General features: G+C 40.3%; 1 protein-coding gene across 4 annotated transcripts in view; it reads right to left on the reverse strand.

The window, feature by feature from the left end:
- Positions 1–20835, reverse strand: part of SLC4A8 (solute carrier family 4 member 8) — a 67790-nt gene extending 46955 nt beyond the window's left edge. For 3 of the 4 annotated variants that reach the window (XM_039862081.1, XM_039862083.1, XM_039862080.1), the window contains exons 1-2: positions 20619–20835; positions 7017–7098 (exon numbers count right to left, since the gene is read on the reverse strand). In XM_039862081.1, the coding sequence (XP_039718015.1) occupies positions 7017–7098; positions 20619–20663 (127 nt within the window). In that variant the 5' untranslated portion in view covers positions 20664–20835. Of the gene's footprint in view, positions 1–7016; positions 7111–20618 lie in introns of those variants that run through there. The other variant, XM_039862082.1, reaches the window with a different exon arrangement.
- Between the last annotated feature and the right edge of the window lie 3242 nt (positions 20836–24077).

Here is a 24077-nt window from a genome sequence, read left to right on the forward strand (position 1 = left end):
TCTCTTTGCCAGGCTAATGAACATTGTCTCCCGCTGCTGTTATCCTTGGTCTCTCCTTCCCATCCATCCCTTCCACCGGTTTCTCCTGACTACACACACACGCTCAAGTCTCTTATTCTAGAAAGAAAATTTCCCAGTGCAGTTAAACTCTCCCAAGTTTCTGCCCCATCCTCTTCCTTTCTCCATCAAACCACTTTCAAGAATAGTCTACCAACCTAGCTCCCTTTCCTTACCATCTCCTTGTTCCATAACCTCTACATGTGGCCATTTTCCACTGAAACTTCCCTCATTAGGGACACAAGACCATCTAATTTCTACCACCAGATCTCCATCATCTTACATCTCTCTCAGTTCAATTCAAAAGACTTTAAGAGCCTACTACGTTCCAGGCAGTATCCAAATCCTTTGACCACTTCCTCCCCTTGGTTGTCTGGGCGCCCTCAGCTCCTGTCCCACTGCTCTCCCTGGCTCGCTTGTCCTCTTCTGACTGTATTTCTCTATCCCTTCCGCAATCCACCAAAAGAAAGCTCCCTGGGTTTCCCTCTTTGATCCCTTTTTTCTCTGTTTTTAGTGATATTTGCTGTCCTGATTTCAAAATTCACTTCTACAAATGACTCCCAAATCTTTATCTACAGTGATTCAATGTGTCCCAAAGCAAACTCACCATCCTCCATCTCAAGTCAGGCTCATGCTCATTTCGTCCATGTTTCTGTCCATGGCATCACCATTCTCTCAACTCTCCAGGCTTGAAACCTCAGAGATACCTTAGTTCCACCTCTATCCCTTGCCCCTCAGTGCTACATCCTATAGATTAGGGATGTCAAGCCTTTCTCTCCTACCACTTTGAGGATAGCAGGGGCCTCCTTCCGTCTCCCACACCAATTCAATCCTACAAACCAATCCCCCCGAGGCACTACTCTGATCATGGCTAACTCCTACATAGTCAGGACCCTTCATGCTCCAGCATGCTGGGGCCTCATCCTGCTTTCTAGTCTTTTCTTCCTCCAGGACAAATTATACATTCAATAGGAAAGTAAAGGGAAAAACCTCTAAAAGAACAGAGAAATCAGCTCAAGAGAGATAAAAATAGAAATCCCACACAGGCTCACATCGAATAAACATTCTAGGGGCAAAGAAATCGAGAGACATACTGCAGCAACAGAATGGCCTGGTTTTGACTCTGTCTCTTCACAGCCTCAGCTACTGCACCCACCATCGTTTCACCTCTTTCTTCTACCTGAACCAAACTGCTATTCCTCAAACACCGACTTGGCTCACTGCTTCAAGATTCATTGCAAATGCACCTTCCTTCTCGGTATTACTTCTGATCTCCTGATCGGATGTGCTACCTCCTTCCTCTAATTCCTCAGCGTCCTTGTCAGGCATTCTCTTATGCACTTATTATGTCTTGCATTAAAGTTAAGCATCTATCAGTCTTGTCTCCCACTATTCATCTGCAAGCTCTTCAAGGTCCCAGGTCAGACCATCTTCCTCTTGGAATCCCTCACATAACGAAGCATGGTAGTCTTATACATGATCATCCCTCCACAAATATTCATAAAATAGAATATCTCCTATGTGCCTCCACAAGAAACATAACCCCTTAAGACCTCCTCAGGAGAAAACAATCTAACCTAAGAAGGCCTCTAATCTGAAGAGGGCCACAAAAGGAATGAGCAACCAAAGTGAATGTTTTTAGGGTGGATGAAATACTTACCAGGACATAAGAGGATTGAGAAGGTCCTAGCAAACCTGAGAATTGAAAGTTTAATCCAGGAAGACTTCCTAGGTAAGAGAACTTTATGGAAAAAGTTACCAACTCTTCATCATCTTCTTTTCCCAGCAATGGGGTTTCCTAAGACTGTGTTCAGTTTCTTTGAGGAGTCCCTGATAGTGCTCTCAACTTCCAAGTGGGGTTAAAGTGCCTTGGCGTACTGCCCTAGCACCCCTTTCTCTATTTCTCCTTCCTTTGCTTTGTCCTGCCCTGACTTCCAAATTCCAAAGTGACAAAGTAAAATAAAAAAGAAACAGTGAAGGTTAGAGGAGATGATCAGAAATTTGTTAGAGCGTTGACAGACAGATGGACAAAATGTTTATGTCTTGCATTATCTGGTAGAATTATACCTTTTACATTCTTCCTTCTTAAAACCAGTCTTATATTGACTTGTGCACATCTCAGGATATTTTTGAGAGGAAGATCTCTAACCATAATGTATTCATCTTGCAACTTCATTAAAACAGAAATAGAGAACCAGAAGAGGTCATTTGCTAAGATGTGGGATTCCAGACCTCTGACATTATCAGTGAAAACTATAAAGTGTGAAAATGACTAAATTGAATATTATCTTAAATATAATAGCATTTGTTAACTAATAATAGTCAACTATAGTATGTTAATTAAGTCCCCATAGCACATCACTGAGATCAACCTAGGCTCGTGTCACCTAATTGTGCCAGCTCCTGTCCCATGGCCTGGGGATACAGTAGTGAACAGAACAAAATCCCTGTCTTCAAGACACATACTCTAGTTGGGGAAGACAGACATCATAAAAACAAAAACATCTTATCTCAAATATTGATAATTATCATGACTGAAATATACTAAAGTGCTAGAATGTCTGTGGTGGCGGGTAGGATGAAGAAGGGAGACTTTAACTATATGATTAGAAGGGACATCTGAGTAATGAGGAGAGGCCATGAAAAGATCTGGGAGGAGAGTATTCCAGGGAGAGAGAAGATCAAGTGCACAGGCCATACAATAGCAATGGGCAGGGCTGGTTCCAAGGCAAAAGGACAGCTAGTAGGGCCAGAATAAAGTGAAAGAGGAAAGAAGAGAAGAGTGAAAAGTTTAGAGAGACAGACAGGGCAGATCATGAAGAACACGTGGGCCATAAAAAGCATAATTATATCCTAGAGAATCACTTCAACCAGCCCCTATAATAGTGTCCTACCTGCTGTAAAATCAGATGTGTCTAGGTAGAGTAGACTTAAGTGAAGAACAGTCTGAGGGATAACTCTCAGTCCTTCAATAGAGCCATCTCGACCATGTGCTTCCTCTTTCCAGCAAAGCCCCCAGAAGGTTACTGGCCAGGCTAAGACCTCCACTTTTCCTTAAACACATTCCAAGTACCTCCACTGGGCTTGTGCTGGTATACTGCTAATATTATTTAATTTTAACTACATTCTAAAGAGAAGTTGAAAATACAGTGATTAGGCATTAGAACCTGTGTTATTGCATCTTTCTTGGTTAATTTACCCACTGACACTACTAAAATAACACAAGGAGGATGGACCAAATGACTTCTCAGATCTTGTCTAGATGGTGGCTAGTCCAGGTTCTAATGTTCAAAACCTAGGAAAGTCTCAGCCTAGGGCATTCTCTGGAGAAATCACAATGGTTCAATTGTCCTCACTATCCTTACTTACTGATGCAAAAAGAGACCATAAAAGAAGCTCAGTTAATACTTGTTGAGTAAATAATGTATGGTTTTGTTTGATATTTAAATTCCACCAGGCAAGCCTGAGGCATAATGGGGAAGACATCCTACAGATGCCTTTGATGGATTTGTAGGATGTAAGGTAAAACTAAAATCTTAGAGAAGGAAGAGTCTAATCAGTTCTCACAAACATTAGCCAACCACGCCTGTCTTTTGAAAACAGCAGCGAGATAGGCAGAAATGAAAACAAGCCCTGGCAGGTCATAGCTAAGTAGGACCAAGTATCTATCAGAAAATAAGGCATCAGGTTCTGGGCTGGGGACTCTGAAGCAGAAACCTGAATTTTCTACTGAAATCAGCAGAAAAGATGACAAACAAATGGACACTAGGAAATGAATATATTACCAATAAAACCCAGTCCATATAACTGGATCCTGGCAGTCTGGTGACTTTACTAAACTGATCATCTGGTTACTTTGCCAGCCATTCAATTGCTCTTGTACCTACAGCCTTCATCTTCCTCATCTACCAATCAATTCAGTCAAATCTCACCTCCTTCCTATCTTATTCTCCATTCTTTTTCCCAGTCATTGTCAAATCTACTCTTTGGGGGCTGTTTGCAAAGGCAAGTATTCATTTAGCAAAGCCTATGAGAAAGATGTAACTTTAGTGTATATTTTTTAAAATAAGTATGTATGTATACACATACAGAGAGCAATCATCATAATCAAACTGGGACTGAAATCACAGGTGGGACCCACCTTACAGATGTAGATTGGGCCCACCATTCCATACATACTGTTTACCAAGTGTGTTGACAGAACTCATTAGCACATACAAAGGGTGTTCCATTCCCCTGGGATAGATGTTGACTCAAAATCAATAACCACAGGGGGAATCTAACATATGGAACAGATGCAAGCTTTTTTTTTTTTTAACTTATAAATATGACCAAATGGCTCTTACACATTTGCTAAAAACTTATTAGAAGGCACTAACCTTACTCTAGGATTCATAAATCTAGTTAATCAAGAATAATGATCTGCCAGGGAAAATGTAAAAATCCATTCCTCTAACTAAAGCAACTGCTCCGCATTCCTCTGGGATGAGGAGAGTCCCCTGAAACACATCATGGACAATTGCTCTTCATGAGTTTACTTTTAGAAATCTGTTCTAATGTTTGCTTTTGACTCTTCTCACATATAAAAGAATAAAAGAAGCAACGTCATCCTTTAATGCACTATATTCTACTGATGGAATTAACTTATGCCAAAAAAAAAAAAAACCACATTTACAAAAGTCTCTCACAATGTCCAGAGACTAAATATCAGAGTAGTTCTGAAAATGGGTTAGGAAATGGTTTATGTCATGTGAGGTAGAGGGTATGGAATAAAGGGGAAGAAAGACCCAGGGATTTATCTGCAGCCACACAACCTTGTATCATGGCATACACATCAAATCAGAATGTAATTTACTTGTCTCCCATCAAAGTGTGATTGATTTTATCCCACACCTGAAGAAACAAGGCCACCCTGAGCGCAGCCTAACTGAGTCCTAGGCTGCCTTCAGAGTGAGTCAGGGTGGAGCCCACAGCATGTCCAACCCTAAAGCAAATCCCTCTTCTCACTAGAGCAGCTCAAGTGACACATCAGGCCTGAGGAATGGGCACCATTTGTCCTCCATTTGCCTGGAGTGCTTTTTGTTAATAGTACTACCATAAATAAGCTTCTAGTTTTCAAAAAGGTCTATGTATAAAGGACCATTTCCCAACACACTATCCCCTCGTAATGACATCATCATAGATGGCTTTCTTTTATGGAAAAATGGAGAGCACATAACAAATAGGTGATATCATCACAACAAGCTGCTCTTACTGCCAATTACTCAGCTGATCTCTATGGATGGAACATAGTCCTCAGGGTTCAAGAGAGTTTGCCCAAGTTTATTATTCTACTTCCAAGTACATAAGAATGTCCATAAATGGTTACCTCCTTGCTGAGGACAAAGGTCTAGTGGGCCCCAATAACTAAATTGAAAGCAGCATTGCCCCCACAAAGCAATGAGAGGGTAGAATGGCAACAGGATTATCAGGGCAGAAGGAGGGTGAGGCAATACATAAAAATGTTTATATACAATAGAACAAGATGTTGAGGTTGGTGGTTAATGCTGGATACTGTCCTCACTTGCAGGCACTGTGGTAGAGTGGAAAGAGCAGACTTCCGTCCCAGTCTCTCCTGCCTCTCCTGCCACTTGACTACATGACCGTGAGCAGTTTCCCCACATGTAAAATAGGGATAAAACTTACCTGTCTTTGTTGCTATGAAGATAAAAAAAGACGACTTGCACAAAGGCCCTAATCAAATGCCTAACACGTAAGGGGCATTCAACAAATGTAAGTTTCCCACTCCCACGCCCTTTCCTTCTCCTACTTTTTCCCAGTTGCTGAAATTCACATTGGTTCTTCTTCCTTCTGGTTAAAATAACTTGGAAAACTTGACCTTGATATATTCGAACTCCACTGACCTCCACAGAGCCACCCACATAAGTTCTCATGGTAACAGACCCAGAAGCTGAGTCAGCCTCCACAGCTTTCGCTCTCTCCATCCAAAGGACAAGTTTTCTCTGGGGATTATACAACTTTGATGAAAAAAAAGTCATGGGAACAAGTAGTACAGAGAGACTATTTCACATGCTGTCCTAGTCATTAGAAAGTTGCTGTATCATAGCCTTCAACATTGCAGGGGATGCTGCAGAGAGCTCGCAAAGGCTTTTGAGCCAAATGTGGGTTCTCATTAAAGCTGTACTAGACATGAGCCTTTCTCTAATAAGACTGGTCATCACCACTTACCAGGAAACTAGGCCCCATGGGAAAAAGGGAAGCAGGACACCACTCAATGGTTATGAAGGAAGCAGGGGTGAGGCAGAAAAGAAAGGGAAAAAGAGCCTTAATAAGGTAAACTAGACAGAGTGGGCCAATAAAAATGCCTTTTTCTTCCTGTCCACTTTAGCTGAGTTTTTATACAACTCTGTGCTGTGACCTCTTAAAGAATATGTTATAGATGTGTATGTGTTTTCCCTTTTCTTGTTTAGAAAAAAGTATCAGGCAGAAATGCATATAGTTAGAAGAGAAGAACCAACATTGGAAATGGGGTACAAAAAAAACAGGGTTTTAAAGCAAAACTGAGTTTTAAAAGTTATTTGTATTTTTTCTTTTAAAATTTTGTATATATTTATATTTCTAATCAGTTATCAAGAATCAATAAACTGATCTGTATACTTCACATTCTCAAGGGATAAGTCATTTAGTAATATTTATAGTGGACTTTACAGTGCTCAAAGCACTGTCTCACAAGCTGTCTATTAGAACCTAATAGTAAGATAGGTATTATCATCCCTACCTTTATTTAACAGACAAGGAAACTGAGGCTAAGGGAAATTAAGTGGTTTTCTCCCAAGGTCTTAACAACTAGTGAAAGAGAGCTAGGACTCAAACCCAGGTCCCCTGATGACAAAGCTGCTCCTCCCACACCAAGCTGCCCTTCACTAACTTTCCCCATTACATAGAATAGCAGTTCTTACCTTCCAACTCTTCTTTCTCATAGTGAATGTTGAGAATTGTACTGGTCCCACCCTGATCCACCACAGCTTCTTCATCTGGTCTCTGTTGAAACATAAATAAGTAGTTATAGTAATACCCCTATATTCATCCAAACATTCAGTTAAGTACCGTGTACATCCAGATCCTTTATGCAATGCTTGGGGAAACAAACACAATGGTTTATGCATATTTTAAATTTGAAACTCACAATAACTTTCAGATGCAAATATGGCAGCCATTCTCTTTCTCGTTTTTATAAATGAGCAGCCCAAGACTAGGAAATGGTAAGTAATTATTGCCCACAGTCACAAGTATGGTAAAAGGCTGAGCTAGAACTGAGCCCAGGTCTTGTGATTGCAGATCTCATGCCTTTTCTACCTCTGCACTCCACTTATACATCTGTATAACACAAGTATTTTTTAAGTAGTGTTGACCACATTGTCTCATTTGGTGTAAACTGGTCCTGTTTACCACTCTGACCTTGAAATTCTCCAACCTACTCCTCTGACCGTACATCCTCTGTCTCATACTAAGGCTCATCTTTCTCCAGCCATTAATCTCCAAGAAATAGCACTCTACCTTTTGTTTCCCTTTCTTGAGTCTTACAATTTCAACAGCAGCCTGAAATGGTGTGGCTCAGTATTTGACGAACCACTGGGATGCCGCACCTCAAGAGCCATGTGTCTAAAACCAAACTAATATTCCTTCCAAAACTAGTAGCCTGTACTCACTTACTTACTCTTTGCTATGGCACCATCATTTCTTAGTCCACACCTGAAATTTCACACTTTTTTATTCATCCATTCTATATGTATTTAGTGCCTATTACATGCCCTCAGGAAAACAGTTGCCTTTTCTTATCAAGACCTCCTTTGTAATTTCCTTCAAATTCAGTCTCATCACACATCTACTCGATCCCATATTCTCCAACACTTTCAGTCACACTGGACATTTTTTTCAGTTCTAGAACCACATCAACTTCCTTCCCTCAAAGCTGCTTCTTCTGCCCTCTGCCAGCTACCCCCACCTCTACCACCAGCAGCTAGTACTTATTCATCATCCCATAGATGTCAGCCTAAATGCACTTCCTTGGAAGCCCTCCCGACTGTCCTTCCTCTGAACTAAGCTAGGTTCCCCCGTTTTTATGCCCTCATAGCATACTATACTTCTCCTTAGTAATGGGATGCTCTGCTCCTTAGGGGAGGAACCATATCTGTCTTCCTCACCACAGTTACACAGACTTTACCCAGCACTCTACACAGACTTTTCACATAGTAAGGGCTCAATAAACCTTTGTTAGAAGAATGAATATAATGGCACTTACCTTATCAAGACCTTCGCCAGACCCTGAATTATTTCAAAAAATGTCTTAGCTGATTTTCCCACTAGTCTATTTCCTTACCAACCATATAGCCACAGCCAGGCATGTTCCTACCATGCATGTTCCTCCATGCTTGTGCTCACACTGTCTGGTCACTTACCAGTCCCCTTCCCCACCCTCCAGGACACCAAATCCTTACCATCTTTCCAGATCCTGCTCAAACTTCAGCTTACTGTTCCAATTTTACTATTTTGTAATTTTACATAATTTAAATCTATGCCTCCAAATAAGGCAAACTGAACATAAAACAATCCATTTTCTCAATCAGAAGATTCAAAAAATAAGGTTTTGAGGGCAACTTGAATAAACAAACTTTTAGAGAAATAGATGAAATACTCAAATATTTACTTATAGTATTTTATTTATGGATTTCGTTTTACAGACATATTTAAAATTCCATATTATTACTACCATGGGATAATCTCTAAGATATAATACTAAGTTTAAAAAGCAAAGTGGAGAAAACTGTATTATTTGCTAACTTTTATCTAAGAAAGAGTATTAGAACATAAGCATCTGCTTATACTTAAAAACATAAAGGAAGAATAAGTCATAAAAGATGTTTTTAAATAGTCATCTATAAAGGAGGAAGGACATAGGGGAAAGGAGATAAAGATAGAAACTAAACTTCTTGGAATATACCTTATTTTGTAAATATTTTACGTAACTTAAAAACAAAATTTAAAATTTTTAAAGCAATTCCTAGAAATCAAAAACAAAATGAAAAGAAATGCCAAATTGATGGTATAACTACTCCAAGAGAAATTATTTATAGTAACTTTAAAACATGATAAACTGATTTAGTGGCACATATCCTAAGGACAAAAGGAATTAAAGAAGATCTTAAACTGCTTTTTAGTTATCATCCTGTTGATTGTCTGTCGGTTTTATTCTTCTGAGACGGTTGTGTATTGTGAGATAAAATAAACAATAATTATGTGAACTTTTGTCACACTCAATGTGATTGAGAACTGGAATTCTCAGCAGGGGTGAGAGGAGATACAGTTGTAAGAAAAAAGTAAAAACCATGCAGTCCTAAATCTGAGTTGGAAATATCAGCAAGAATATATTATTTTTATCTGTAAATGTTTTAAAATTTATAAATGTATATTTTTCTATCTCTGTCCATTCAAAAAGCTTAGAAAAAATAATCAGCCAGTAGCAACGAGTATCATTAGCACCTAGATTGTGGTCTCTTAAAGTACCATTTTCTACTGAAAGGAACTCAAAGACAGCTAAGGTTGTGTCAAAGGAACTCAGGAGCCAACTGAAAGAGGTCTTTTGCCAAATAGGGCAATTTGAGCATCAATAAGGGTAATAATTGCAACAGATTGAACATATTAAATATGTTAAAATCCCTAAGTTCACAGTGTCAGTTTAAAAATTAACTATTTGGTCACCATTGGAAGATAATGCTAATAAACCAACTCATTATTTTCAAAAGTGGAAAAATTTACTCTGGTTTTCTTATATAAATTGTAACCATAGAGTATTACCATAAAGTAGATGAGGGAAGTTTCTTATAATAAAAAAGAATAAATGGAAAGGAGTGTTAGAATTAAAACATTGCTCTTTACAATCCCAAATGGATTGTATTGATTTTCACAAACGTCACAGAGAGACAACCAGACATTATATGCCTCCTAATGGGAGACGTTATCATCACCCATGAGGTAATCTTACCAAATAAATTGTCCCTGAATCTGATCAAGCCTCTAAATCCAAATACCAATTTACTGAAAATACAGTGAAACAGAGCTCCACAGAAAAACAACACTGTGAGAATACAATCAACAAAGGTCAGACTGTAGGAAACTATATAGAATAAATCCTCCCCCGCCCCCTTTTTTAAAATAAATAATTGCAAGAAGAGAAAGAGACAAAAACAGAGAGGAAGGTGAAACCAATGGGTAAAAAGAAACAATAAACCAACCACAACAATCTTGCTTCAAACAAACTAACTGAAATAATTCTTTATTTTTTTAATAACTTTTCTAAAGTTATGACATTTGAGACAACTGGAAATTTGAATATTGGCCAGACCTTTTATTATATTAAAGAAACTTATTTTTCTTTTGAGGTGGTATTATGCTCATTTTTTTTAAGAATCCTTATCTCTTAGTGGCACATTAAAATACATAGTAAAAAAAATTAAAGATTACAAATATGCAAAATAATATATTAACTTAAAAATATTACTTATCTCACATTTTATAAATGTTATTCGAAGTCTTCAAATACATCTTTAACATCAATGTCCTCATCATCACCATAGGTGGTTTGAGTCAATTTTCCAGAGCATGTCAGTTTCACTTCCATCTAAGTTGTAAATACTCTCTTGTAAAGTAGGGTCTTTTCTGAAGAATAACTTTTAGGTAGAAGAACCCTGCTTTTATTTTAGACTTATTTGTTCACCTGGCTTATCTGTAAGATCATAAATTTTCTAACAGCAGCAGCCACATATTTTCATCTTCATGTTCTCCCAGAGTCTAATACAGTAGTTTACCATTGTAAGTAGCCTGCATGCCTATATGTTCACTACTATGTATCTAGCACCTAGTACAATGTCCAGTATGTGGTAAGTAGCCAATAAATTTTGATAATATTTATTAGTTTTCTGAACTCTTCATTTAAATCACATGATCACATATTTTACCATAAAACTTCATATATATGTATCTATGTACACAAATGTGAACAATTTTTCAAGTTGGTTTCCCCACAGGTTTGTAATATCCAGAGGGCAGAGACCAATTAATTATGATGCTTAGTACTGTCCACTGACACCTGACACGGCATAGAACACAGAGGAATCTGGATGAAGTGGGGGAGGAAGGATGATTGATTTTTGACTCTAAGACTATAAAAGCAAAATATGAAAAGGAAGGTCAACTGTCTGAAAAATTCAGGTTAGAAAATTGACTTGTTGTTTGTTTCCTTAATTTAAATTGATTAACCACAGCCTAAATTCACTGAATAAATGTTCATCCACTTTCTTTGTCTTGCCAAAGAAAACAGAGCCGCTGTCAAACATCATTAGCCAGAGCACTTGAAAAGTCAGGCTTAAATGTGAATGTGTGGACCTTGTTTGGATCATGATTCAAGTAAGTCAACTATTCGAAAAAATTATAAGGCACTCACAGAAATTTGAACCAAATAAATATTTGAAAATATAAAGAATTTGTTAATTTTTAAGTAATAATATTCTGATATGGCGGTTATGTCATTAAAAAAAAGAGTCCTTAATCTTTAATGATACATACTAAAGTTTTTACTGATGAAATAATGTGATGTCTGAGATTCAGAGAATGGGGGAGACATAGATCAAATAATACAGGTTGTGTGTTCATTGTTGAAGCCAGGTCATTGTGCACATAATGATTCATTTTTATAAGTCTTTCTACTTTGTTACATGTTTGAGATGTTCCATAAATTTTAAGTATACATAAAATCTGCTTAAAATCACAAAAATGAAAAGAAAGGAACATCAAGTCTCACCAGCCTCGGTCTGTGCTTGCGGCAGCTTTCCTTTGCTGCAGCTTCCCCATCAGTTGGCTTTATTTCCTCTGATACCATTATTATTTATGGCCAAGAGGATTATTTTTAATTTTTAATTAAGTTTATTGGGGTAACATTGGTTCATACAACTATATAATTTTCAGGTGTACATTATCATTTGACCTCTGTATATTCTATTGTGCGTTTACCACCCAAAGTCCAGTTTTCTTCAGCTACCATATATTTGATTCCTTTTACCCACTTCACCCTCACCCTAAACCCTGTATTTGAACCCCTTTACTCCGTCTACCTCCCCCACACCACTAGTAACCACTAGTCTATGGTCTTCTGGTAACCACTAGCCTATAGTCCATGTCCACGAGTCTCTTGTTTATTCTGCTCATTTGTTGCTTTTAGGTTTATATCCCACATATAAGTGATATTATGTGATTTTCAACTTTTTCTGTCTGGCTTATTTCGTTTAGCATGATTATCTCGAGGTCCATCCATGTTGTTGCAAATGGCAGTATTTCATCCCTTTTTATGGCTGAGTAATATTCCATTGTATATATGTACCACAGCTTCTTTAGCCAAACTTCTATCGTAGGACACTTCATTGCTTCCATGTCCTGGCCACTGTGAAAAATACTGCTATGAACATCGGTGTGCAAATATCTTTTTGGATATGGGTTTTCAAGTCTTTGGGGTAAATACACAGTAGAGGGATTGCCAGATCATATGGTAGATCAATTCTTAGTTTTTTGAGGAACCTCCAGACTGTTTTCCATAGTGGCTGTACCAATTTGCAGTCCCACCAGCAGTGTATGAGGATTCCTTTTTCTCCGCATGCTCAGAAAGGATTTCTTAACCATGGATTTCTAGGGTTCCTATGAATGGGCTTCAGAGGATTATGTGTCAGTGTATATTTTTCTTGGGAAAGAGTCCATAACTTTCGTCAGATTCTCAGGGGAGCTATGACTCAGAAAAGATTAGAATCATAAAGCCACATTGTATAAGTTTAGGAGAAAAAGGAAAGGAGGGAGGGAAGGAAAGAAAGGTGAACTAGAGAAAAGGCCCCATTTCAAAATCTCCTCTTTTCTGTACTTCCTCCTAGTTCACTAACAATGACCCACTACATAAATGTGAATTGATTTGGCTGCCTATCACAAGAACAAGATAAAAAGAACTAAGGGGGTTAAACACACATGAAAACATGGAAACTGAAAGGCACATAGTGAGAGAGAAAGCATCGTTATGAGCCTTGAAAAATGAATGAATTACAGCTGAGTAGCAGACCAGAATCTCACTTACAGTTAATGGACAAATTAAAAGCCAGGGGCAGGGCTGAGTCTTACATAATGCCTCCTGCTCTTGGAAGCAGCCACAGAGGCTGCAGGGGAGGAAGAAGACAGCAGTGTGGAGCCCACCTTGAGCTCTCTCCCTGACATGCTTCCCCTGATGCTCCATGCTGGGCCTATGTTATAGACCTGCCAAACTCAATCCCACCTCTTTTCCTGCAGTCACTCTCAGACTTTCTACCTCTAAAGACCCCTTTAATCTTTTTTACTAAGGATCCAATGTTTGCATCAATTGTAAATAGCACTCTCCCACCCCTCCATCCTCTCACCCACTCCCTCCCCAGACCAAAAAAAAAAAAAAGAATCAAGCATTTATTAAGTTCTGATATATTTAATAATTTTAAATCAACAAATATAGAAGTGGCTTCTAGAATTTCTAATCAGCAATTGAGTTAATGTAATTAGTATTAGGAACAAATATTGAGCACTTACTATATGCCTAGCATTGTGCTTTATATATATTACCTCACTTAATCCTCACAATAGTCCTAAATCAAAGATAAATAATGTATCACAGGAGCTAAGTGGGATAGGAAGAACTCAAGTGTCTCTATTCTTTATATTAACATTATACTCTAATATTGCCAAAAGCAAAAAACCTGGTCATTTTAGAGAGCTCATGTCACCTAATCATAGATTAATGTCCACAGTGAGAACAGCTCAAGATCCACATTATTACCTTCTTAAATCCTTAATGCTCCAGAACCTTGAACTTCAAACTGCCCCTTTACTGACCAGACTTCCAATAGTTCTCCACCTCATTCAGTTTCATCTTCTTCTTCATCCAGAAAAGTCTGTGAATTCTGGCCCCTTGTAGACTCCATCACTGAATCTGATCCACAGATCCCCAACTCTCTAATGCCCTCAATTTGACTTCCTCACTCAATGCAGATACCCTATTGCAAGAAAAAAATGTTCTAGTGACCATGAGTTCCTGAATACCCACAAACTTCCTATTCTGACCCAAGCAGTCTGCTAGGGGCCTAAAATTTCAAAGTGGTTCTGGTTTCTCGGTGATTCTTTTATTGAACCCCACTTGGAGTCACTCCTGTTCAGTATAGATTACTGGTTAGTACATTATGGTAGGTGGAATAATGACTCCCACGATAAGGTTCCAGATGGAAGTAAAATTGTTAATCAGCTGAATTTAAAATAGAGATTATCCTGGATTATCTGGCGGGTTCAATATAATCACAAAGATCCCTGAAAGTGGAAGAGGGAGACAGAATAATAATCAGAGAAAGAGATGTGATGCCAAAAGCAGGGTCTGAGACACATTTTTGCTAGGTTTGAAGACAGAGTTAGAGCACTATAAGCCAAGGAATACAGGCAGCCTCTGGAAGCTGAAGAAGTCAAGGAAACAGATTCTCTCCTAGAGCCTCCAGAAGGAAACACCAGCACTTCGATTTTAGTCCAGTGAGAGGTTGTTGGATTTCTGAACTACAGAACTGTAAGATAATCAATTTGTGTTGTTTTAAGCCACAAAATTTGTGATAATTTGTTATGGCAACAATAGAAACTAATACATACATTATGGCTTCCTAACTACCAAGACCTGAGTAAGGTGATACTGTCCTACGGGAAACTCTAAGCTCTCCATTATCTAAGATTTGTTACTGTTACCTAGCAGCAGATTTAGAACAAACATGGTTGCTTTGCTGTGTCCTGGTTACTATTGTGGCAGGCTTGACTGAGAGCCCTATCTATACTGCCAAGGCAAACCATGAGCTAAAAATTATCCACAAATTTATCTACGAAATTTACAGGAAATAAATTTGCAGCCCGAAATGTCCCCTAGACAACTTCAATTCTCTGCTTGGCAGGACAGCCCATACTTCTCCTACTGAAGTTCCCCAGTAAAATCGATAAAGCCAGATAAAGAGAATGTTCACAGCTTCGCCAATTCCCACATAGAGAAAAAACACCTAGCCTGTGTTGGGAGAGGGTGGAGGAGTATGAATTATACATTGCAATGTAGTGAGAGGAGAAACTGCTATGGTTGATAACTTTTGTTCAATAACATTCAGCAAATACTTACTGCTGACCTCGGAAAAGTTAATCTGCTTTCTACAGAGCCATTCATTCATTCACTCAGCAAATACTTACTGAGCTCCAACATATGCCAGAGTCATTGGGAATGAGCATTCAGGTCTCCTTCAGGAACTTCTGTCTTAGAGTTTTCTCAGGCCCACCTTAAGACATGCAATGTAACTCTCTTCGCATTAGCCATACTTCCCAATTATCACCCATTTACCAGAGTTTGTTATTCTGAAGATTTTGCAACATTTTCCATTCTGAGCAGGCCTGTTTCACATAAAAGTCTTGGTAATTATCCAAGTTCGCTTGCTCCCCGCTCTGCCACTTCTACCTTTCCTGAATCTCCATGCAGGCCTCAGCACCACTTAGCTCAAGTGCTGATGGTTTTGACCTCTCTAGCCTTCTCCTCCAGCACTTCCTTCTGCTCGTTTTGAAAGTGCTGATCAGGAGAACTTCGAAGATGACCCCAGTTCCAGTCCCCAGTTCCAGTCCAAACTAGGAACTCTCCCTAAAGTTTTCTGATCTTCTTCCTCCATTACTACCCACTTTAAGAGCTCATTTATTCCTAAAATTCCAGTAACTACCTCTGGATGTCTCATCAAAAGTCAATAATGCAGGCCTCCCTTAGTTCATCCGAAACTACAGCCTCCTGATTGGCCTCCTTCATTCCAGTTGTCCAACAGTGAGGCAAAGGTGTAATAGCCACCATAATAAGAAGGCATCTTAAAATCGAAAAACGAAGCAGGCAACTCCACAGAATATAACAATATATTATAGGGTAATTTACTTCCAGGAAGATTGAGTCAGAAAGGAAAATATGACCCAGAAGTCAGTGCAGATTATTCTCTGCTAACAAAGCTCTGTTACAGTACTTTTTTTTACAGTATAACTCGGGTACTAACGACTGACCGGATAGAGACAAAGAATGCAATGCCAGGAGCCATACCTCCTAGTGGTCTTGTGATAGAAAATTGTTTATAATCAATACTATCACCAGTTTGATATTTATCTCAGTTGTCATGCCATTCCAGCTGTTAAAAACAAAAGTATTTATGGCTACATTGTAAGAAACATAGATAATCATTAATTAGAAAACTTTGATATGCTTGCTAAGGACAGTGAAGTTGGTCAAAGGTCACAGCATGAAACTTTTTTTTAATTTTAATTTTATTATTATTTTTTTAATGGTGACATTGGTTAACAAAATCCAATAAGTTTCAGCCGTACACTTTAACAGTAAGACATATATATATTTACACTGTGTGTTCATCTTCCATAGTTAGATTTCTTTCTGTCACCACATATCTGACCCACTTTACCCCGTCTATCTCCTCTCTCCTCCCTCTCTCCTACCCTCTGGTAACCACTAGTCTATTGTCCATGTCCGTGAGTCTCTGTTTGTCCTGTTCATTTGTTGCTTTTAGGTTTATATCCCACATGTAAGTGATATGTGATTTTCAACTTTCAGTCTGGCTTATCTTGCTTAGCATGATTATCTCAAGGTCTATCCATTTTGTCGCAAGTGGCAGTATTTCATCTCTTCTTATGGCTGAGTGATACTACATTGTACCTATGTACCACAGCTTCTTTATCTAATCATTTATCGTAGGACACTTCAGTTGATTCCATGTCCTGGCCATCATGAAATGCTACTATGAATGTCGGTGTGCAAATATGTTTTCAGATATGAGTTTTCCAGTCTTTGGGGTAAATACCCAGTAGAGGGATTGCACTGCATGAAACTTAAATCCATGACACACATATTGAGCTGGTTTTGTTCTCATCTACAGCTATACACCAGTCTCTTCCCACTCTAATATATCCTTTGTACATCTTGCCACACATATCTTCTCAAACACTCAAGTGCTCACTCTGAGCCAGACACTGGTCTAGGAGTCAAAGACACAAACTACAGTAATGCAGAGTGATCGAGGGCACATCCTTTGGAGAGGGGCAGCTCTGTCACCGATTAGAAGTTACTTAACCTCTCTACATCTTGGTTTCCTCATTTGGAAAATGGGGATAATAAGGGCATGTAACTCTCAGGGTTATTGAGAGACTTAGATGAGATAATGAATCAAAGCCCTTAACATAGTGTCTGGCACATAGCAAGTACCAATGAAAGTCAGCTTACATAAACAATATCAAAGGGAGCTCTCAGGTTATCAGCAGAGATGAACATGTATATTCCATAAGTAAAGGGTGGAAGAAGTAACAGAACTTGGTGGGTGTCATGAGCAGAGAAGACAGAGTGAGGAATTCTGATAGTGATATGGAGCAAGACCTTGAAGGTTCAAATGGAATTGTCTAGGTGGAAAACAGGAAAAAGATTTTCTAGTTGGGCCACCTGAGCAAAGACATGATAGCACAGAAAGGAAAGCGCTGGTGTGATCGAACAGTGGCTGTCTGTTGCCCTGGGCTAATCCTGACAAGGTCTTGAGCTCCTTAAGGAGAGGCACATTGGTTTTGGATATGAGAGAATCGTTTATTTACTCATGCAACTGAGTACCTATTTCATACCAGACACTGTGCTAGATGAAAAGACTTTGTACTTAATTCCTGCTCTCGTGAAGCTTCTATTTGAAAATAAACAAAAAATCAGAACAAGAACACTTCAGATAAATTGTTTGTGCTATTAAGAAAACAAAACAGGATCAAATGAAAGGGAGTGACTATGGGTAGAGGTCAAAGAAAGCCATTCTGAGGAGGTGACATTTGAGTTGAGTCATGAGAAGGCCTAAGTAGAAAAATATCTTAGGCAGAGGGACAGACAAGAACAAAGGTCCCGAAGTATGAAGGAGCTTGCCATATTGAAGAAACAGAAAGCCAGTATAGGAATGTATGGTGAGAGTGGAGGAGAGACACTCAGGGAGAGTGGGCAAGGCCCTGATCACTTTAAAGCTCAGTAGGCCATGATAAGGAGTTTGAATTTTATTTTAAAAGGCACTGGGAAGCTACTGAAGGGTTTCAAAATAGGATATGAAATAATCTGATTTGTGTTTTTAAAAGTTCTCTCTAGCTGCCATGTTTAAAGTGGAAAGCAAGAGAGAAGGCAGAGGAAACCATTAGGAGGTAGTACAAGTAGTTGAAACCAGAGAAAATAGCATAGACATATTTAGATGTGATGCCTTCAGTCTCTGTTTACATCAAATTATAAAATCTCCTCACCTTGCAAGGTCCATCTCCCCTCCACACAGCCCAGTTGGCACATAGGAGGCTTAACTGGTAATTTTCAGTCAGTTGACTGTGTCTCCCACAAGTCAGCCCCAGTTTTTTCCTCCCTACATCCAAGTTCCCATTTGCCCATCATTTCACTTAGTCTTTATGAGGTCTTCCTGTTCTCACTCTATTCCTTTTCTTCTCATCCCACCACCCATGAAATTTTCATGAACCATATATAAAGGAGATAATCATTTTCTATTCTACTCCAGAAGCACTCAGGAATTATCAATTTCACAGAGCACTAATAGAAGCCTAAGGGTTATGATGATCTTGACAATACAACCTGTACACATTCTGCACGTTAAGGACACTGTCTCCTCACATTCATTCCAGCCTGTTCTCCCCACTGCAGCAAGAGAAATCTTTTCAGCAGGAAAATCTGATCATGATCTCATTGGCTCTCTTTCTCTCCCTGGCATGCTCTCTTTCTCTCTTTCTACTGCTCTCTCTTCTTTCTCTCCCTGCTCAAACCCCTTCAGTGGCTTCCTCTTGTTCCTCAGAGAATACCAACTTCCTCAGCAAGGGATACAATGGCCCTACATGTTTTGACGCCAGAGTACATCTCACACCATTCCGCTCATTTACTCTCCATGACTCCAGTCATGCTGGCCCTCTTTTAGATCTTGTAGACAGATGTGCCCCCTTCTGCCACAGGACTTTTGCATATGGTGTTCTCATCGTCTCCAAGGCCCTGAGACCAAGGCTGGAATCACTGTTATACACACTCATAGCACTCTTTCTTTCAAAGCATTCATCACAGTTTATAATAATATATTTACTTGTGTGGTTATTTAATCAAAATGGTTATTTCTCTCCCCACTCCACTAGATGGGAAGCTCCAGGGGGCAAGAACATTGCCTATTTTTGCTCATCATTGTATCTCAAGCATAGAGTATACTTAGTAGGCCTTAAAAGGATTAGATATCAAAAGATTTTCCAAAATCTTAGATATGGTTCTTTTTTGATGGAGCAAGCAAAGAAGGAATTACAGATCTTCTTATAGCAAACTATTATCAGGAAGTAAAGGAGAGAGTTAGTGTCTGATACTCATTTTGCTATAAACTCAGTGTTTTCCGTCTCCTTACAGAAACCATCCCTGATGTCAATATAGCACTTGTTTCCAAGACCCATCATCCTTCTAGAGGAGGTCCATCATTCTCTTCACAGCCCTCCACTTCAGGCTTGACCCCCGCTTTAATCCCTCTTTCCAAAGGAGTAACTATATCACCTGATTGCACAGGAAAGAGGAAGTAGAGAATTCAATGAGCTACCACTCACTTACTGGTTGTCACACAATAACATTTGACAAAGCCCATTCTCAAACCAACCCTGTGAGATAAGGGAAGCAGATATTATCATTCCCATTTTACTAGATGGGGATCTGAGGTTCAAAGAGGCAAGTGACTTACTCAAGGTTACAATGCCTGTGTGAGGTAGATTTAGATTTGAACCTACAGACTGACACCTAGTCGAACGTTTTTCCTTACATTAGCCACCGCAACAGTTGGGTTATCAGTTACTTAAACCTAATTTCCTCATTCCCTTAAATAAATACTTGTTCTTGACCCCTCGACACATCTCCAGCCCATTTCTGCTTCCCTACCCAAAATCTGTCAGTGTCTGTGCAGTGGGGTGGAAGGAGTAAAATAACTGGACACACCGACAGGGTTTGGTCCCAGCCTCCAATCTTTCCAGCTCTTCCTCGGAGCGATTGAAGAACCTGAAATCCCAGAAATAAAAACAAAGAGATCTGCCCCACCAGAGCAAGATCTCTGGCTACCAGTTCTCCCACATTACGGCAGGACACAGCGAGGCCAGAAGCTAGCCTCATTCCCAACAGGGAGGATCCCAGGAGAACAGAGGTCACCACTGGCCGCGCAAGGGATGCGGCAGTGATCTGCCAGCTCCCGGGTTCGGCCCAAGGTCATCCTCTCGCAGCCCCGCGCGATCCCCAACCACCCAGAGCGCCCCCTGGTGTCCCAGGCTGGCCTCCCCTCGCCCTCAGGGAGTGGCCTGCAGAGCCGGGCTCGGGGGCTGAGGAAGGAGGGTGGGCAGAGGATGAGGAGGGACGGGAGGCGGGGCCCTACCTGATAGCTGAGGACGCTGTCCGGCTCGTTACTCCCGGCCGGCATGGCGGAGCCGAGCTAGTTCTCGCCCGTGGGCACCAGGCCGAGCGTCAGCAGCACACACACTCTGGCAGGGTCTGAGCGGATCGCCCGAGCGGCGACCTCAACCCCTGGAGCCAACGGTCAACCATCAACCGCCACCGCCTTCATAGCCACGGTCCCGCGAGGAATCGCCGCAGCCAATCAGCGCGCGGCCTGTGCGGCCAATCAGGGCGCGGAGCACGAGAGGACGCTGTCCGGCGGTACCCTGGGCTACCACGAGGAGGAGGAGGGAACGGCCCAACGAGCCCCGGTTGCCGTGGAAACCGCCTCCCTCCCTTCAGGGGCCCCTGGGCTTGAAGGTCCTTCTAACGGCTTTGCTAGAAACTGAAAATCCCATGCTTCTATTTGCAGCTGCACCTGATCCTTGAAAACTGGGAAAGTGCCGGTTTTGCCCGTTTTGCCTGTTCTATTTTTTCCTTGGATAATTCCTAAATTCTGGTGAAACATCCCGTGGGATTGCAGAAGACATTATTGAGGATGAGGGGAAAGGACCTTCTACGGTTACTCGTTATAATCAACGAGCTAGTGGCCAAATTAAAGAGCATTAAAGAGAGGCAGGCAGTGATCCTGACCGCTCCACAGACTCACTATGATTAGGTCTCCTCTCTGGGTTGGCAGTGAAAAGCAGAGTTGAGCTAAGGATGATTGTTGAAGTAATTCCACAAAAACGCTTCCAACTTTTCCAAGAAATGATCTAAGGCAAATTTTTATTTAATAACAAGAACGACCGATCTAAGGCAAGGTTAGGAAATCGTGAGTAACACATTCAATTTGATTTGGATTTAAAAGAAAAGAGAGGCTGGTCATAATCCAACCAATCCTCTGCCCCAAAAGGAGAAAGGGGGCCTTTTCCTTTATGTGCACTATCACATCAGACTGCAGTGAGTCCAAATGAGAGCAAAAAGAATAATCATTCTTATTCTCCGAAGAAGCTGCACTTGAGGACCACAGGTCCATGTTTCAACCCCTGCATACCGCATCTTGCATTGGCCCTGAAATTTGAAACGAGGTCGTGCTTCAGTATCACTGAAGCAGAATCATGTTTCTGATCTTTTATGTAAGCCCTTAGTCCCATTTCTGGGCCTTAGCATTCCTTATCATAGTCTCTGTCACTCTCTTCCCTAATCCTGTCCCTTGAGTCTAGAATTCACACCATCTTTTCCCATCAAAATCTTACCCTTTCCTCAGAGTCAGTCTCAAAGGCCACCTCTTCCAAGAAGCCTTTCTTGATCTCACTCTCCCTAATACTCCTAAGACATCATCTTTCCCTCCTCTGAATCTTCATAGCACTTCATATCTTTCTTATAGCAGTTATCGTGCTGTGGTTACTTAAGTACTTTAATTATATGTTATGTTGACTTTCACTTACTATAATAGTGTAAATTTTTTAAAATAAGGGCTATTTTTTATGCCCTTCTATATACTCCATAAATGAATGCTTCTATATACTCCAAAGAATGCTGGGCACATAGAAAATTGTTAGCAAATATATGTGCTTTTAATTCAACCTAATCGAAAACATATTGAACACTTACTAAGTACAGGCCCAAATAGTACTGAAAATGCTGAGAAATCTAAAATATAATACATATTCCAAGGGGCTTATGATCTAATCAGGGAAACAGGATATACTATGTGTTATTACAGTGACAAGCTAATAGAACCATATGAGTAATATAAACAACAAAAGTTATAAAAACTCAAAAAGAGAAATTTACCCTTATGACTTGGGACACTTTAGAAACATGGCATAGAGGACACGGATTTGAGCTCAATCTGAAAATAGTTGAGCCAAGGTAAAGAGAACCAGCATCTTAACTCTTGGGCAAAGACAAGAATAGAAATGTACGTGGCCTATTCAGTGTAGCCATGATTTGGGTCAAAGTGGAAAGTTATAGAGAAGAGCAGTAGGAAGTACAAATTGTGGTAAAGAAGAGGTATAGCCAAATTATAGAGAGCCGACTAGTACAGACTTTATTTTGTTCACATGATAGAAAGTAGAATACTGTAGAAAGTTTTAGAGAACTCTTCCATGCACCAGGACCCAGGTTTAATGGTATAAATGAATTGCATCATTTAATATTCATAGTATCGCCATTATTTCCCCATTTCACTGGTAAGAAAACCAAGGCTCAGAGAAGTTTAGCAGCTTTCTCAAGGTCAAGCAGTCATTAAGCTGAGATTCAGTCATTTATTAACTCAAAAAATATTTACTGAGAGTCTAGGTATTCAGCCCTGTGTTGGGTGTTGGGGAAACAGCAATAAGATAAACAGGGTCTTGCCTCTTTGAGCCTTACAATCTAGTGGGAAGATAGTAAACAAATGAACAAACAAAATAATTACAGGTTATGACTGTTTCGATGAAGTAGATAGTTATATGATAGTGCGTGACTGGCATGGGAGGATGGGGAGAGCTACTTTAGATGGAGTCAGGGGCTTCTCTGAGGAGATGAAGAGAGCCTCACCTGATGAGATGAGTCAAGGACAAGGCTGTCTGATTCTATAGCTCTTCGCCATTGTGCAACATGTCCCATACAAGTGGTATCATTGCCAAAATCTTGGATTAGGGGCAAGATGTATTAGAGGGGGAAACCTGAGCTAGGGGTCAATTAGACTAACTCTGGCAACATGGTAATTCAGGAGGCGCCGAGGATGGTGACCAAAGGGAAGATATGCCCACATTCCCCTCTCTTCAGAAAGACAGCTCCCAGGCATGGGAGTGGGCTTGAGTGGGCGGAGTAGGGAGAAGAATGAGGAGGTAAAGGATTACTAGGAGCTCTGGTGGGTCTGATTTTCCTTCAGTTCAAATGTGAAACAAGTCAGAGCCTCTGGCCCCTGACTCCAGGGTCAAGAGCCCCATCTTCTGGTCAATAGTACAAATTACAAAAGGGACTAGGCCACAGAGGAAGCCTCTGAGGCTGCCTGAAGCAGCTGCCATCACAGCACTGCCACATACAGGCTCTCCACTCCCAGGGCTGATTTAGTCTCTCCTTCCTTCCCAGAGGAGACTGACTCACTTGGTTCCAGGCTCCAGACTCTAGAAAATTCGCTTCTACTGCTCCTAACATTACTTGGAAAAATGCAAGTGTGCTGCTCTCTACCTGGCCAGCAAGCAGGTGCTGGAGGAGCTCGAAGGAGAATATTCAGCCAAAGGCACCACATCACCCTGATTATTTTTCTAACAAAAGCAGAAAAAACAGCGGAACAGAACTCAGAGTTTTCTGGGGCCTGCACAGAGTTCTGTGCTTGGCCTAGAACAAGGCATAAAATGGACAGGAAAATGCAAAATACATGCAGAGACAGTGACCACACATACACACACACACACACTCACATACAAACACACACATTCACGCACAACAGGAAGGCAAGGAGGCA

Source organism: Pteropus medius, unplaced genomic scaffold (assembly GCF_902729225.1).
Source record: "Pteropus medius unplaced genomic scaffold, Ma_sr-lr_union100, whole genome shotgun sequence".
Classification (NCBI taxonomy): Eukaryota; Metazoa; Chordata; class Mammalia; order Chiroptera; family Pteropodidae; genus Pteropus; species Pteropus medius.